This window comes from Erinaceus europaeus, chromosome 3 (assembly GCF_950295315.1).
Source record: "Erinaceus europaeus chromosome 3, mEriEur2.1, whole genome shotgun sequence".
NCBI classification, from domain to species: Eukaryota; Metazoa; Chordata; class Mammalia; order Eulipotyphla; family Erinaceidae; genus Erinaceus; species Erinaceus europaeus.
In genome coordinates this window covers 124,083,041-124,095,740 of record NC_080164.1, presented here as the reverse complement: position 1 = coordinate 124,095,740, position 12,700 = coordinate 124,083,041, and the positions used below count along the sequence as shown (strand labels likewise).

The 12,700-nt window shown below is 38.5% G+C and overlaps 2 protein-coding genes across 4 annotated transcripts in view; one reads left to right on the top strand and one right to left on the bottom strand.

Annotated features, from left to right (window-relative positions):
• The window catches only part of BTC (betacellulin), a 543,453-nt gene that overhangs the window by 443,449 nt on the left and 87,304 nt on the right, over positions 1 to 12,700 (top strand). The window lies entirely within an intron of this gene.
• The window catches only part of MTHFD2L (methylenetetrahydrofolate dehydrogenase (NADP+ dependent) 2 like), a 158,481-nt gene continuing 145,867 nt past the window's right edge, over positions 87 to 12,700 (bottom strand). For 2 of the 3 annotated variants that reach the window (XM_060187862.1, XM_060187863.1), the window contains one exon: positions 87 to 1,506. In XM_060187862.1, the coding sequence (XP_060043845.1) occupies positions 1,328 to 1,506 (179 nt within the window). In that variant the 3' untranslated portion in view covers positions 87 to 1,327. The remainder of the gene's footprint in view (positions 1,507 to 12,700) is intronic. The other variant, XM_007519803.3, reaches the window with a different exon arrangement.

Sequence of the window (12,700 nt, the reverse complement as noted above, 5' to 3'; positions counted from 1 at the left end):
TACCTACATAGCTACAGTGCTGGGTAAGGAATATTTGCCATGAATATGTGCATAAATTGCTATCTTATGGAAAAAGAAGACAAACATTTTTCAAACTCTTTTATTATCCAGTTGAAATATTATCAATTATAAACAGAGTGTTTCACACACACGAAAGTACACACTGATAAAAACATGCATTGGGTTAAGAATCATAACTAGCTTGTAAACAACACTAGGGCTTAGACATGAAAATAATACAATTACGTGAGTGTCTTTAACTGACATTCATATGTATTTCCTAATTTAAATTTTGTTAAAAATATGGCATCCATTATATTTTGAGAACCAAATAGAAGAAGGAAGAAGGAAAAACCCTGGACAAGAGTGCGGCAGATTTTTAGTTATATTCTAACATTTAGCTTTGGCACAGGTGTTAACTTTTTCCATTAGACATCTGAATTTGTGAATAAACAAAAGTTCTTAATGAAAATATAACTCTTACTATTATCATGTTTTTGAATACTTGCAGAAAAATACAGCCTGACCTTTTGCTTACCATATTTATTTATTTGGGGATTTTCCAATATTCCTCAAGGAAGGCACTGTCCAAATACTATTTTTTTTCTAGACGTAGAAAGATTACCTATAAGACTAATGCATGATGTTATATTTTTTATTATGTCAAATAGTCATTTACAATTTGAAATAGTCATTAGCTTTCTAAGTAGCTCTGCATTTTTTGCCTTCCTTGAGTATTTTCCTTTGCTTGCCTAGAGCACCCATCCTTATTAAGATGCCCCATAGGATACATTTGAGAACTATATGGGAGCAAGATTTTATTATTAATTTTTATCTTTCCTTTAGCAAGAAGCTTCTTTTCCAGTATATTACATAGACCATAAAATACATAAAAACTGAGCATACTTATGCCAAATCTAAATTGCATTTTACATGGATGCACATTTGGCTGACAAAACATTCTTGGCTGAAAACATACTTTGTGATATTAAATTGTGTCAAAAATATATTCATTTGTTATGAGCCCTTTATTGTTTTAACATGATGGACAAAGGTTACCCACAAAAAATAAATAACTGTTAACAAAGTTTTCATTGGAAATTTTGCTGTTCCCACTCCCTCTTTGACCACCCCCCAAAAAAAAAAAACTCAAGATCTGTTAGCAAGAAGTACAAACAAGGAATTATTTACTACATGATGATTCTATCCATGAAAAAATAAATACAATGTAGAAATAAATAGCTTTGTAGCAAAATAGAAAGGTTTTTGACCTTTGTCAAAATAAATAAATAACATGACTAGAGCTGGCTACAGTCTCTCCTGTCATCTAGTAAGTGAGTTTTTTAGCTGCCAGAAGGGTGTTCTTCAGAAGCATCACCACCGTCATGGGTCCCACGCCTCCGGGAACTGGAGTGATAAAGCTAGCCTTCTTCTTAACAGCTGATGGAGGAAACAGAGTAGCCTTTATTTTCCTGAGAATTTCATGCTCATAAACATATTGAAGTGCTATAGGATAGAAATGAAGCACATTAAAAAATTAAGAGTTTATGTGAGTGTTCCTCCACTTAAATTGGACAGGGTAAAACAGGGAGTGGTTAAGAGTGACCTGCAGGACAAAACCTGGAGGAGAGATTTTATGGGGCAAAGGCAGAAGCAAAGCAAGGAAATTCTTAACTGTTCATAGCTTAAGGTCCAGTTGGTTGTGTGTGATTGGCTGTTCTTGGGTTTTGGGTTTTGTAACCTTGAGGCATTTACATTTGAAACTTACATTTAGGTTTACTTCCTTCCATTAAGGAGACATCAGCTGTACTGATGTCTGTACTTTTTGCTTATTTTCTTTTAATTATCTTTATTTATTTATTGGATAGAGACAGACAGAAATCAAGTAGTATGAGGGTGATAGAGAAGGAAAGAGACAGAGAGACACCTACAGTATTGCTTCACCACTTGCAAAGCTTTCCTCCTGTGGGGGGGGAGGGGGTTGGGGGGCTCAAACCTGGGTCTTTGAGCATTGTAACATGTGTGCTTAACTAGGTGCACCACCTAGCCTCCTTATTTGCTTGTTTTAACAGAGTATTTTTATGCATTACATATATAACTCCAACAAGATCTAATCATTTTTTACGAGAGAGAGAGAGAGAGAGAGAGAGCTTCAATTTCAGGCAAGAAAGTCATTTGCATAACCATTATACTATTTCCCTAGCCCAAGCTCAAATTCTCTACAGTGAAGTAGACTAGTGTCTAAGTAGACACTTAAACAATCACTTTTGTGATTATCTAATGTGGATAGAAAGAACAAAAGGAGACCAAAACTATACTTTGAGTCTCCATGCTCTTGACTGGCCCAAATACCTGTCAATCTGTTTAGTTAACTGCTTCCAAAGTGCATCATATATGACACAGTGAATGCTAGATACAGATAATTCAACACATCCCATTTATTAAATTGGAATTTAATGAATTTAGTTTTCTCAAGGAGTTTGACTTTTCTGAAAAAAAAAAAAAAAACTTTTATGTAGTAATTTCCCTACATTCTTATGAGTACTTACAGCTCACCATCTTTGAATTACACTTATCATATTACATTACACAGCTAGCTGAACATTCTAAGCTGTTTTCCTTTTGGGCATCAGGTCAGATAGACCACTGGTCTCTCTGCTCAGGTATCATGACCCTCCTCTTCCAAATTATGTTCTGCACAACAGGCTTAGTAATGTCATGCTCAAAAAGGGGCACTGGGGTAGAGGAAGATGGAATGGGGATAAACTATAGCATGATATAATACCTGCCTGAATTAGTAGCTCACTGTCTATATTTACTGGTTGAAACTAATAAACATTCATCTTGTCCTGCCTATCATTCCATAGATCATGTTATGTAATAAGTAATGGGTATCCATCTGAACTGGGAGTGGGCTTCTCTTGGCATTCTAAGCATTAGCTATGTCAACATAAACTCCAGAAATTATTCAGTAGGCAGGAGTTTATGATGTCACTGTAATACCTGTTCCTCATTTTAATCATTGAAAGGAAGTGGACAGAAATGAAAATGAAGGTTGCACGTTAGTGAGAGTAAGACTATGAAGAATTTGATCCTCTTGATTTAGTTTTTATGAGAATCTGTGTCTGAGAAAAATGTAAGTTACATGTTCTTGGTTAATCTATGTTCATATGATATGAAAGTGTTTCTTCAAGAAAGGTAAAGAATTACCATTAGCAAATGTCAGTGGGCACTGATAATCAACATTTAAAACAATTCCCTAGTTTAATAACTTTGCATAACTACTTCAAAGCTGTCCAAGGATGTAATTATGAAGTACTGGACATGATTTCTGGACTAAAATTAGACATGTGAGAAAGAGTTCAGTTCAACACATTTGATTCTCTGAAATACATCTTCTTCAATTCTGTATGTGAGAGAGGAAAGCATCAGCAAGCATTAGAACACAGGATTAACCTCTCAGAAGCAGACCTTTCCCTGAGGGCAGACAAGGGTTTGCATTTGTTTGTAGAAAATGATACTTTTAAAAAAGATCAATCCTAATTTGTGTGAAGGGAAAAGGTGTCCCATATGCTTAAATGAGAATACTGAAGCATTTCAAGGCAATAAATACATTCAGATGTGCTTATTGTGTGTTTAAGCAGCAAGAATGTGTGTTTTATACCAAAAGTTCTATATGCTTGAGCTAGGTATTATATTTATTGACATAAGCACTCCCATGAGGGATTTATGAACAGGCATCACAAAACCAGGGTTAGAATCAACTTCACAAAGTCAACATGCTTTTAAAATAAGCTCAACAAATTGTTTGGCTTCGTATGTTAACTCTCTTTTCAATCACCAGGTTCCAGATGCCACCAGGATGCTGGCCAGACTTCCCTGGATTGAAGACCCCACCAATGTGTCCTGGAGCTCAGCTTCCCCAGAGACACACCCTACTAGGGAAAGAGAGAGGCAGACTGGGAGTATGGACCACCAGTCAACGCCCATGTTCAGCGGGGAAGCAATTACAGAAGCCAGACCTTCTACCTTCTGCAACCCTCAATGACCCTGGTTCCATGCTCCCAGAGGGCTAGAGAATGGGAAAGCTATCATGGGAGGGGGTGGGTTATGGAGATTGGGTGGTGGGAATTGTGTGGAGTTGTACCCCTCCTACCTTATGGTTTTGTTCATTAATCCTTTCTTAAATAAAAAATTAAATAAATAAATAAATAGCTGAAACTGTTCGATAAGAGAGGCCAATAAAACATCAGTACTGTTCTTTGAAACAACCATGCATGAGTTTTTGATGGAGATGACTTAGTCATGCTCCCCCAAACAGGAATGTTTTCAAGAAAGACAGCAGTTATCATAATTGAAGTGTTCTCTCTATAAATTTTAGAGCCTGAAAAGTAAATTCTATAGATAGTCTTGAAAATGTATTGTTCTGCCATTGTGATGTTAGTCTGTGTTCAGCTGCAGAGAAAGAAAACAAGGCAGCACTTAGCACTCAAGTCATTTTGGAGCCAGGAAGATGGCTCTAGAGCACAGGACTTGAATGTCTGAGCATCTAGTTTCAACCCCCCCAAACCCCCCCCAACCTTGATATATGCCAGAGTTGTTCAACAGTGCTCTCACCTCTCTTTTTCTTACAAAATAAAACAAATATGTCTTAGGCAATAAAATAAAATCAGTCATTCTGGATCTAAGACTTGCTCTTGTGGCACTTGTACATGTAATAAATATTAATCTTTCCCTTTCAGATTTAGCACAAGGTCAGTTCTTTTGTGGGACCTGTTAACTCCTTAGGCTGAAATGACTTTCATTTACTCATCCATGAAACTTAGCAGGGTGACTTCAAGCCACAGTCATGAAGTACGTTAGATTCTCCTAAAGAAAGGATTTAAACTCTATAAGCCTTCTTCCACTCCAAGATCCTAGAATGCATCAGTGAGAATGATGCTGAAGTGTATATTTCTAATGTGGGGAGGAGATTAGAACTGTTGTAATTCACTGCTTTAGTAAAGTTATTTCACATGGTGGGCTCAGACTTCCACATAAGAACCAAGATAATTCCAATATAAAACCACAGTTGCTAACATCCCACTGAACAATTTATATGTTCAAGTTCAAATATAAAGGCTTGTTATATGAAGGCAGATACCAAGGGGATATTCATGTGGGAACAGAAAATCTACTCTTATAGCTTCTTTCTTCCCAGTCTACTATTATATATGCTGCCTGATCTGTTCTTTAAAACATAGGTTAGGGGATGTCACTTTATAAACATTTGAAGACTGCTCATTGGTTCTAGGATAAAATATAACTTGTAGGGCTAGGTGTGGCGCACCTGGTTGAGCACATATGTTACAATGTGCAAGGACCGGGGTTCAAGGCCCCAATCCCCACCTGAAAGGGGAAGGCTTCACAAGTGATGAAACAGTGCTGCAGGTGTCTCTCTGTCACTCACCCTCTCTGTCTCACCCTTTCTCTCAATTTCTGTCTCCAATAAATAAGTAAATATAGTAAAAATAAAAATATGACTTGTCATGGAAATTCTGATCTTTTACAGTATGTTCCGATAGCCTTATCTTGCATTATTTCTTAACACTTGTATATCTTTGCAACTTAATTATTCACTGTTCACATACATGGTACAATTTGGCCCACATTGACTACAACAAATATTTCTTGACAAAGACAAATAAAGTCAGTGTCCCTTGAAGCTTATACTCTAGTTGGGAGATAGATATTAAAAAATAGTTAGCTAAATATAGTTGAGCTATGAAGATGAAATGTGCTATAAATGATAATATACTATAAGTGAACTGTTTACTGCACTGTGATGTATCAAGAGGCTCTAATTCAGCTTGAACATGGTGCAAATACAACTATATCTATGTCAGATCCAGAAATCTGAAGAATAAATTACATTATTTTCAGTGGGAACAGAAAGGTAGAAAATAGATGGTGTTCTTGGTTGGGGGTCCAATGTTTGTGATGGAGGTGAAAGAAACTTCCTATAGGTGGAAAACAGTGTGAGCTATTAGGAATACTTCAAGAAGGTCAGTGTGGCAGCTGGCGAGATGGGTCAACTGGTCAAGCACAGGGCTTTCATACTTGAGGTTCCTGGTTTGATTCCTGGCACTGCATCTACAGGAATGGTACTCTGACTTTCTCTCTCTCTCTCTCTCTCTCTCCTGCCTCACGTAAATCTCTCTCATATGTAATCTTAAATAAAAAAAAAAGTCACTGTAATTGATAAATAAGAACAACCTGGAAGAGTCTAGCTAACAAAGAGCCTAGAGCTTAAGAATAACGGTTACCATAATTTCAAAATTGAGGATAAAGTAATCTGAAGCAGGACTGGTACACAGCAGGGTAACTAGTTTTGCTCAGTGTTTCGCTCATTTCCCTAATGAAATCAGTTCCTCATTTGGGACAGAGGGAGGAGGACAAATATAAAAGTAACAACATAACATGAGATGCTCTAAGGACATTAAGATTCAAGAGGCCCAGAGGGTCCCAAACAGAATCAACCCTGACCTGGAGACAACAAGACACATCATAGTTACAATAAAAAGAAGTAAGGAGTGGGTTAAGCACAGGTGGCGCAAAGCACAAGGACCGGCATAAGGATCCCGGTTCGAACCCCGGCTCCCCACCTGCAGGGGAGTCGCTTCACAGGCGGTGAAGCAGGTCTGCAGGTGTCTATCTTTCTCTCCTCCACTCTGTCTTCCCCTCCTCTCTCCATTTCTCTCTGTCCTATCCAACAACGACAACAACAATAATAACTACAACAATAAAACAACAAGGGCAACAAAAGGGAATAAATAAATAAAATAAATATTAAAAAAAAATAAAATAGGGAGTCAGGCGGTAGCGCAGCGGGTTAAGCGCACGTGGCACAAAGCGCAAGGACCGGCGGAAGGATCCCGGTTCGAGCCCCCGGCTCCCCACCTGTAAGGGAGTCACTTCACAGGCGGTGAAGCAGGTCTGCAGGTGTCTTTCTCTCCCCGTCTCTGTCTTCCCCTCCTCTCTCCATCTCTCCTATCCAACAACGATGACATAAATAACAACAACAAGAGCAACAAAAGGGAAAATTAAAAAAATAAATAAATAAAAAATAAAATAAAATAAAAAATAAAAAGATTTCATTTAAAAAAAAAAAAGAAGTAAGGATAAAGAAAGGATCCTAAAGTAGCTGCAAGAGCAAAACAAAAAGTCACATACAGGGGAAAACCCATAAGACTATCAGCAGACTTCTCCATTCCAACTCTAAAAGCCAGAAGAGGGTGGCAAAATATCTATTGAGGGAGTCGGGCTGTAGTGCAGCGGGCTAAGCGCAGGTGGCGCAAAGCACAAGGACCGGCATAAGGATCCCGGTTCGAACCCCGGCTCCCCACCTGCAGGGGAGTCGCTTCACAGGCGGTGAAGCAGGTCTGCAGGTGTCTATCTTTCTCTCCTCCTCTCTGTCTTCCCCTCCTCTCTCCATTTCTCTCTGTCCTATCCAACAATGACAACAACAATAATAACTACAACAATAAAACAAGGGCAACAAAAGGGAATAAATAAATAAAATAAATATTAAAAATATATATACATATCTATTGAGCCCTGAATGAAAAAGGGTTTCAACCAAGGATAATATATCCTGCTAGACTTTCGTTCAGACTAGATGGAGGGATCAAAACCTTCTCAGATAGACAACAGTTAAAGGAGGCAACCATCACCAAGCCTGCCCTGAAAGAGGTACTAGAAGACCTCTTATAAACAAGAACATCACTATAATACTGGCCACATATCAGAGCAAATAAAAAATTGTTGAATAATGGCACTATAGTACATTCAATCCATAATAATAAATGTCAATGGCTTAAATTCAGCCGTTAAAAGGCACAGAGTGGAAGGATGGATCAGAAAAACCAACCCAACCCAACCATATGCTGCTTGCAAGAATCCCATCTGATCCAAAAAGACAAAAACAGACTTAAAGTGAAAGGATGGAAAACTATCATATAGGCTAATGGACCACCAAAAAAAAAAAAAAAGTCAGGAAAAGCCATTCTCATCTCTGACACCATAGACTTTAAATTAAATAAAGTAATAAAAGGATGGGTGATGGTAGCGAAAGTTCCTGTGTTCGCACTGAAGAAGCTTTTAAGAAAAGACTTTTGTGAACAAACTTATTATATACTTAAGAATAGTCAGTTTTGCAAGATAAAAATCTGGAGGGGAAAAATTTGTACTACTAAATAATTTGCAGGAATAAAGTAAAATAAAGGAGAAATCAAAGTATCCAAGAATCCTTCTCGTAGTCTGAAACACCTCAGTAATTTTCTGTATCCCTTTTTCCCAACCATGCTACAGCTACTCCCTTCACCCCCCCCCCTTTTTTTTTTTAGATTACGTACTTCAGATTTCCAAAGTAAAGGACTATGACAGACTTGGCTTAATAGCATTTCCAGTATTCCTAGTTAAAGGCAATCACTTGTCAATGTCAAGATAAGCATAATAGATGTGGAGCGAAGGTTATTTCATATTTAAAATTTAAAGTGATGATAGCAATAGAGGGAACTAGGTGTCTAGGGTATTTACATGCCTGCAAAATAAAGAGGAGTGACTTGTGGCTACTAGGTGTGGAAGGGTTACTCATGAGGGATATGAATAGGAACATATGAGATATTAAAATGCCCTTTCACAACTTAGGCATGAATAAAGTAAAAAGTGTGCAATAATTAACCTTTGGCACTGGCAACCCATGCTTCAGACAGGGTGTCTCTGACGTGTTCTGTTTCATTACTTCCTCTGGAAACTTTACCTTTCCAGGTTCCCAGGCCTAGGCTTAATAATCTAAACTCTCACTAATTCTTTGGTAAGTAGTAGATTTCTGCTTCAGTACATCATATACTAAAGTCCCAAACAGTGACATTTCCAAATGCATGTAAACAGATTAGTTTTGCTAGCATAGTTTGGAAATTGTATATTCTAACAACGTCAAAGACTATATTTATGTTTTTACAGGTCTCCTTTGGGTGAAGGAAGATCAACTGATAGCTTAAGTTCAAATACTACTGTTTTACTTATTATTGTAGAATATTTAATTACTTATTTTTTAGAGAGAGAGAGAGACAGAGAGACAGAGAAGGCAGCAGGAAAGAGACCACAGCACTGACGTTTGCTTCAATGAGGTGGGGACCAGGCTGGAACCTGGGCTGCCCCCATGGTAAAGCAGGGCACTACTCCTAGTTTGCTGTTTCTCCAGCCCTTACATGTCTTTGTAGTTCATGTAATCCTTTGCCACTTCTAAGGACTCACTCTGTGGCTCATATCAGATTTTTGACAATACTACAACTGATTTTTAAAACCAACTTTCTTCCCCCAAAGGGAAAGGGGGGTGGAAATCCCATATCTGTGGCAGGGCAACAGAAGAAATCTCTTGTTTCTCACATTGTGAATTTCAGTCTCCTAGTATACATGTGTAATTGTCTAAATTAAATGCTGGGAGAATTTTCCCATGCTTCTACATGCAGGCCATTTAGGCATGACCTCTCAAATATATCCACTATAATGAAGGGGAGACAAGTTTCAGGAAAATGAAGTACATGAATAACAACCAGAAAAACCTGAATGGCATAGGACATGACTCAGGAGGTAATATGGAAAAGACTCCACTTTCTCATATGGCTGATATAAGAATGACACTTCAGAGCACAGTGAGCCAGAGAGAGTAAAAGGGCTTTTACTCTCAAATGAGTGGCTCATCACTGAACTCAAAGCAAGGAATCAGATGCCTCAGAGGCAATTTATTTTGCTTTCTCTTGAATGTGTCTCATTATCTGATATCTGGGGTTTCTAGGTTTTTATTTATTTATAAAAAGGAAACATTAACAAAACTATAGGATAAAAGGGATACAACTCCACACAATTCCCACCACCAGATCTCCGTATCCCTTCCCCTCCACTGATAACTTTCCCTCTGGGACTATGGATCCAAGGTGCAATGTCATTGTCGGGTACAGAAGGTGGAATGTGACTTCTGTAATTGCTTACCTGCTGAACATGCCCTAGACCTCGAATAAAACCCTCTCCCCAATGTTACCAGTCATCTCTATCAGGATGACTGATAACCTTACCCTCAACTTGGACTAACAATGGTAGAGAATGTTCTATCCTCCAAAAGGAGGATGGACAACATACTCTATGCTATACCTGAGGAAGATGGGTCCTGAAATTGGGGCAGCTTGGAATGTTCCTACTCATGACCACAGAATGTGAGCTCAGATCTACAGGGATGCAGAGGTCACATGGGCTCCTAAGCTGAATATGGCCCCAGATCACATCAAATCGATGGGGTTTACAATCAACAATATTTATACACCTTTCCCACATTTGGGAGCTACTTTCTTCCCTGATCCAGCTTTCTGGTCCTTTTTCCAGCCATGACATCGTCTCCCCAGACAGTAACTTGGATCCACCTGCATATTTCAGGCTCGGGAAAAAAAAAACAAAAAAACTAGCATAGCCACAGGCCCTTTGGACCTTTGGAATATAACTAAAATATGCCTACTAGCTATCTACAGAACGGAGATCCCCTAACTCTTCATCTGCAATATTCCTGCCTTTAGTTTCATGATTAGTCAACAACCTGTTTGGCTTTATATGTTAACTCTCTTTTCAGCCACCAGGTTCCAGATGCTAGCATGATGCCAACCAGACTTCCCTGGACAGACAACCCCACCAATGTGTCCTGGAGCCTCACTTCCCCAGAGCTCCACCCCATTAGGAAAAGAGAGAGAGAGATTGGGAGGATGGACTGACCTGTTTCTACAGTTTTCTACATAAAGACATTCCTTGACACAGAACGCTATGTGGAATATCACAGTCTCAGATTGTAATTCATATTTGTTTACAAAATCTGTTGGCTTCAGTCAATCGTTGAGCTAAGCTCACAAAATTTTTCCTCACCTATTTACTATGTTATATATATGTGGCAGACGACCCCACCAATGTATCCTGGAGTGTTGCTTCCCAGAGCCCCACCCACCTAGGGAAAGAGAGAGGCAGGCTAGGAGTATGGATTGACCTGTCAACGCTCATGTTCAGTGGGGAAGCAATTACAGAAGACAGACCTTCCACCTTCTGCACCCCATAATGACCCTGGGTCCATACTTCCAGAGGGTTAAAGAATAGGAAAGCTATTAGGCGAGGGGATGGGATACAGAATTCTGATGGTGGGAACTGTGTAGAGTTGTACCCCTCTTATTCTAATCCAATGGTTCTTGTCAGTGTTTCCTTTTTATAAACAAAAAGTTAAAAAATGTTTTTAATCATTACTTTGACTTACTTATTCCTTTTTAAAATATTTTATTTATGCACATATTATTGGATAGAGACAGAAATTGAGAGGGAGCTAGAGAGGGAAAGAGAGAGACACCTGCAGCACTGCTTCACCACTGATGAAACTTACACCTGCAGGTGGGGACCAGGGATTTGAACCTGGGTCCTTGCACACTGTAATGTATGAGCTTAACCAGGTGCACCACTACCTGGCTCCCATTCCTTATATTAAATAGTTCTATCACATATCCACATTCAGATAACTGTCACATAGCCATGAATAGCTAAAATACTCATGACCCACCAGAGGAACCTATTTTCTGGCCATCAATGGCACCAGCTATCATTGCCAGTTTCTATGTGGATAGTCAGTAGTAGGAATCATTACTATTGGATTCTCAGAAAATTCATGACATATTTTCCTATGCTAAAATGCATCGTGACTTTTCCAACATCCCAATATACTCTTAGTAACATTATCAAAATGACTAAAAATGTATGCTTCTCATGACTTCTTTGAAAAAGCATTATTTGGAGGACCTAGTGGGGATTGTATTGTTATATGGAAAACTGGGAAATATTATACATGTACAAAGTATTGTATTTTACTGTCAACTGTAAACCATTAATCCCCCAATAAAAATTTTTAAAAAAGAAAAGAAAAAGCATTATTTGAGGCAGGAGTAGACAGCATAATGTTTATGCAGAGAGATTCCCATGCCTGAAGCTCCAAAGTCCCAGGTTCAATCCTCTGTACTACTGCAAATCAGAGCTGAGCAGTGCTCTGGCCAAAATCTAAACCAACCAACCAAACAAACAAACAAGAAACATTATTTGCTACCATCATACCCAGCAACCCTTTTTCTTCCCTCCTCAGTCTTGTACATCATGCTACTGAGCACTCCTGTATAAGATATCTTATATGTAGTAAACTAAATAGGAACATTCTAGACTCTTGACAGGGACTAGATCTCAGTTGAAAGATCTAAATAACCAAGATACCTGAAAATTTCTTTTCATATTTGGGATTTAATGAGTCACCAAAAAAAAAAAAAACTGGCAAAATATGTCAAGTTTAAGAAAAGAGGCATCAGACACTTCTCTTGTTCCTATGTCTATTTGCTTTGTGCTTTAACTTTTAACTCTCTTTTCTAAAGGCAAACTATCCAGTGTCAAATACATTCTTGTTAATGACAGTTAAAATGTCCACCGAGGAAGTAATTATAGAAGCCAGACCTTCCACCTTCTGCATCCCATAATGGCCCTGGGTCCATACACTCAGAGGGATAAAGAATAGAAAAGCTATCAGGGGAGGGGATGGGATACAGAGTTCTGGTGGTAGGAATTGTACCACTCTTATCCTATGGTTTTCTCAGTGTTT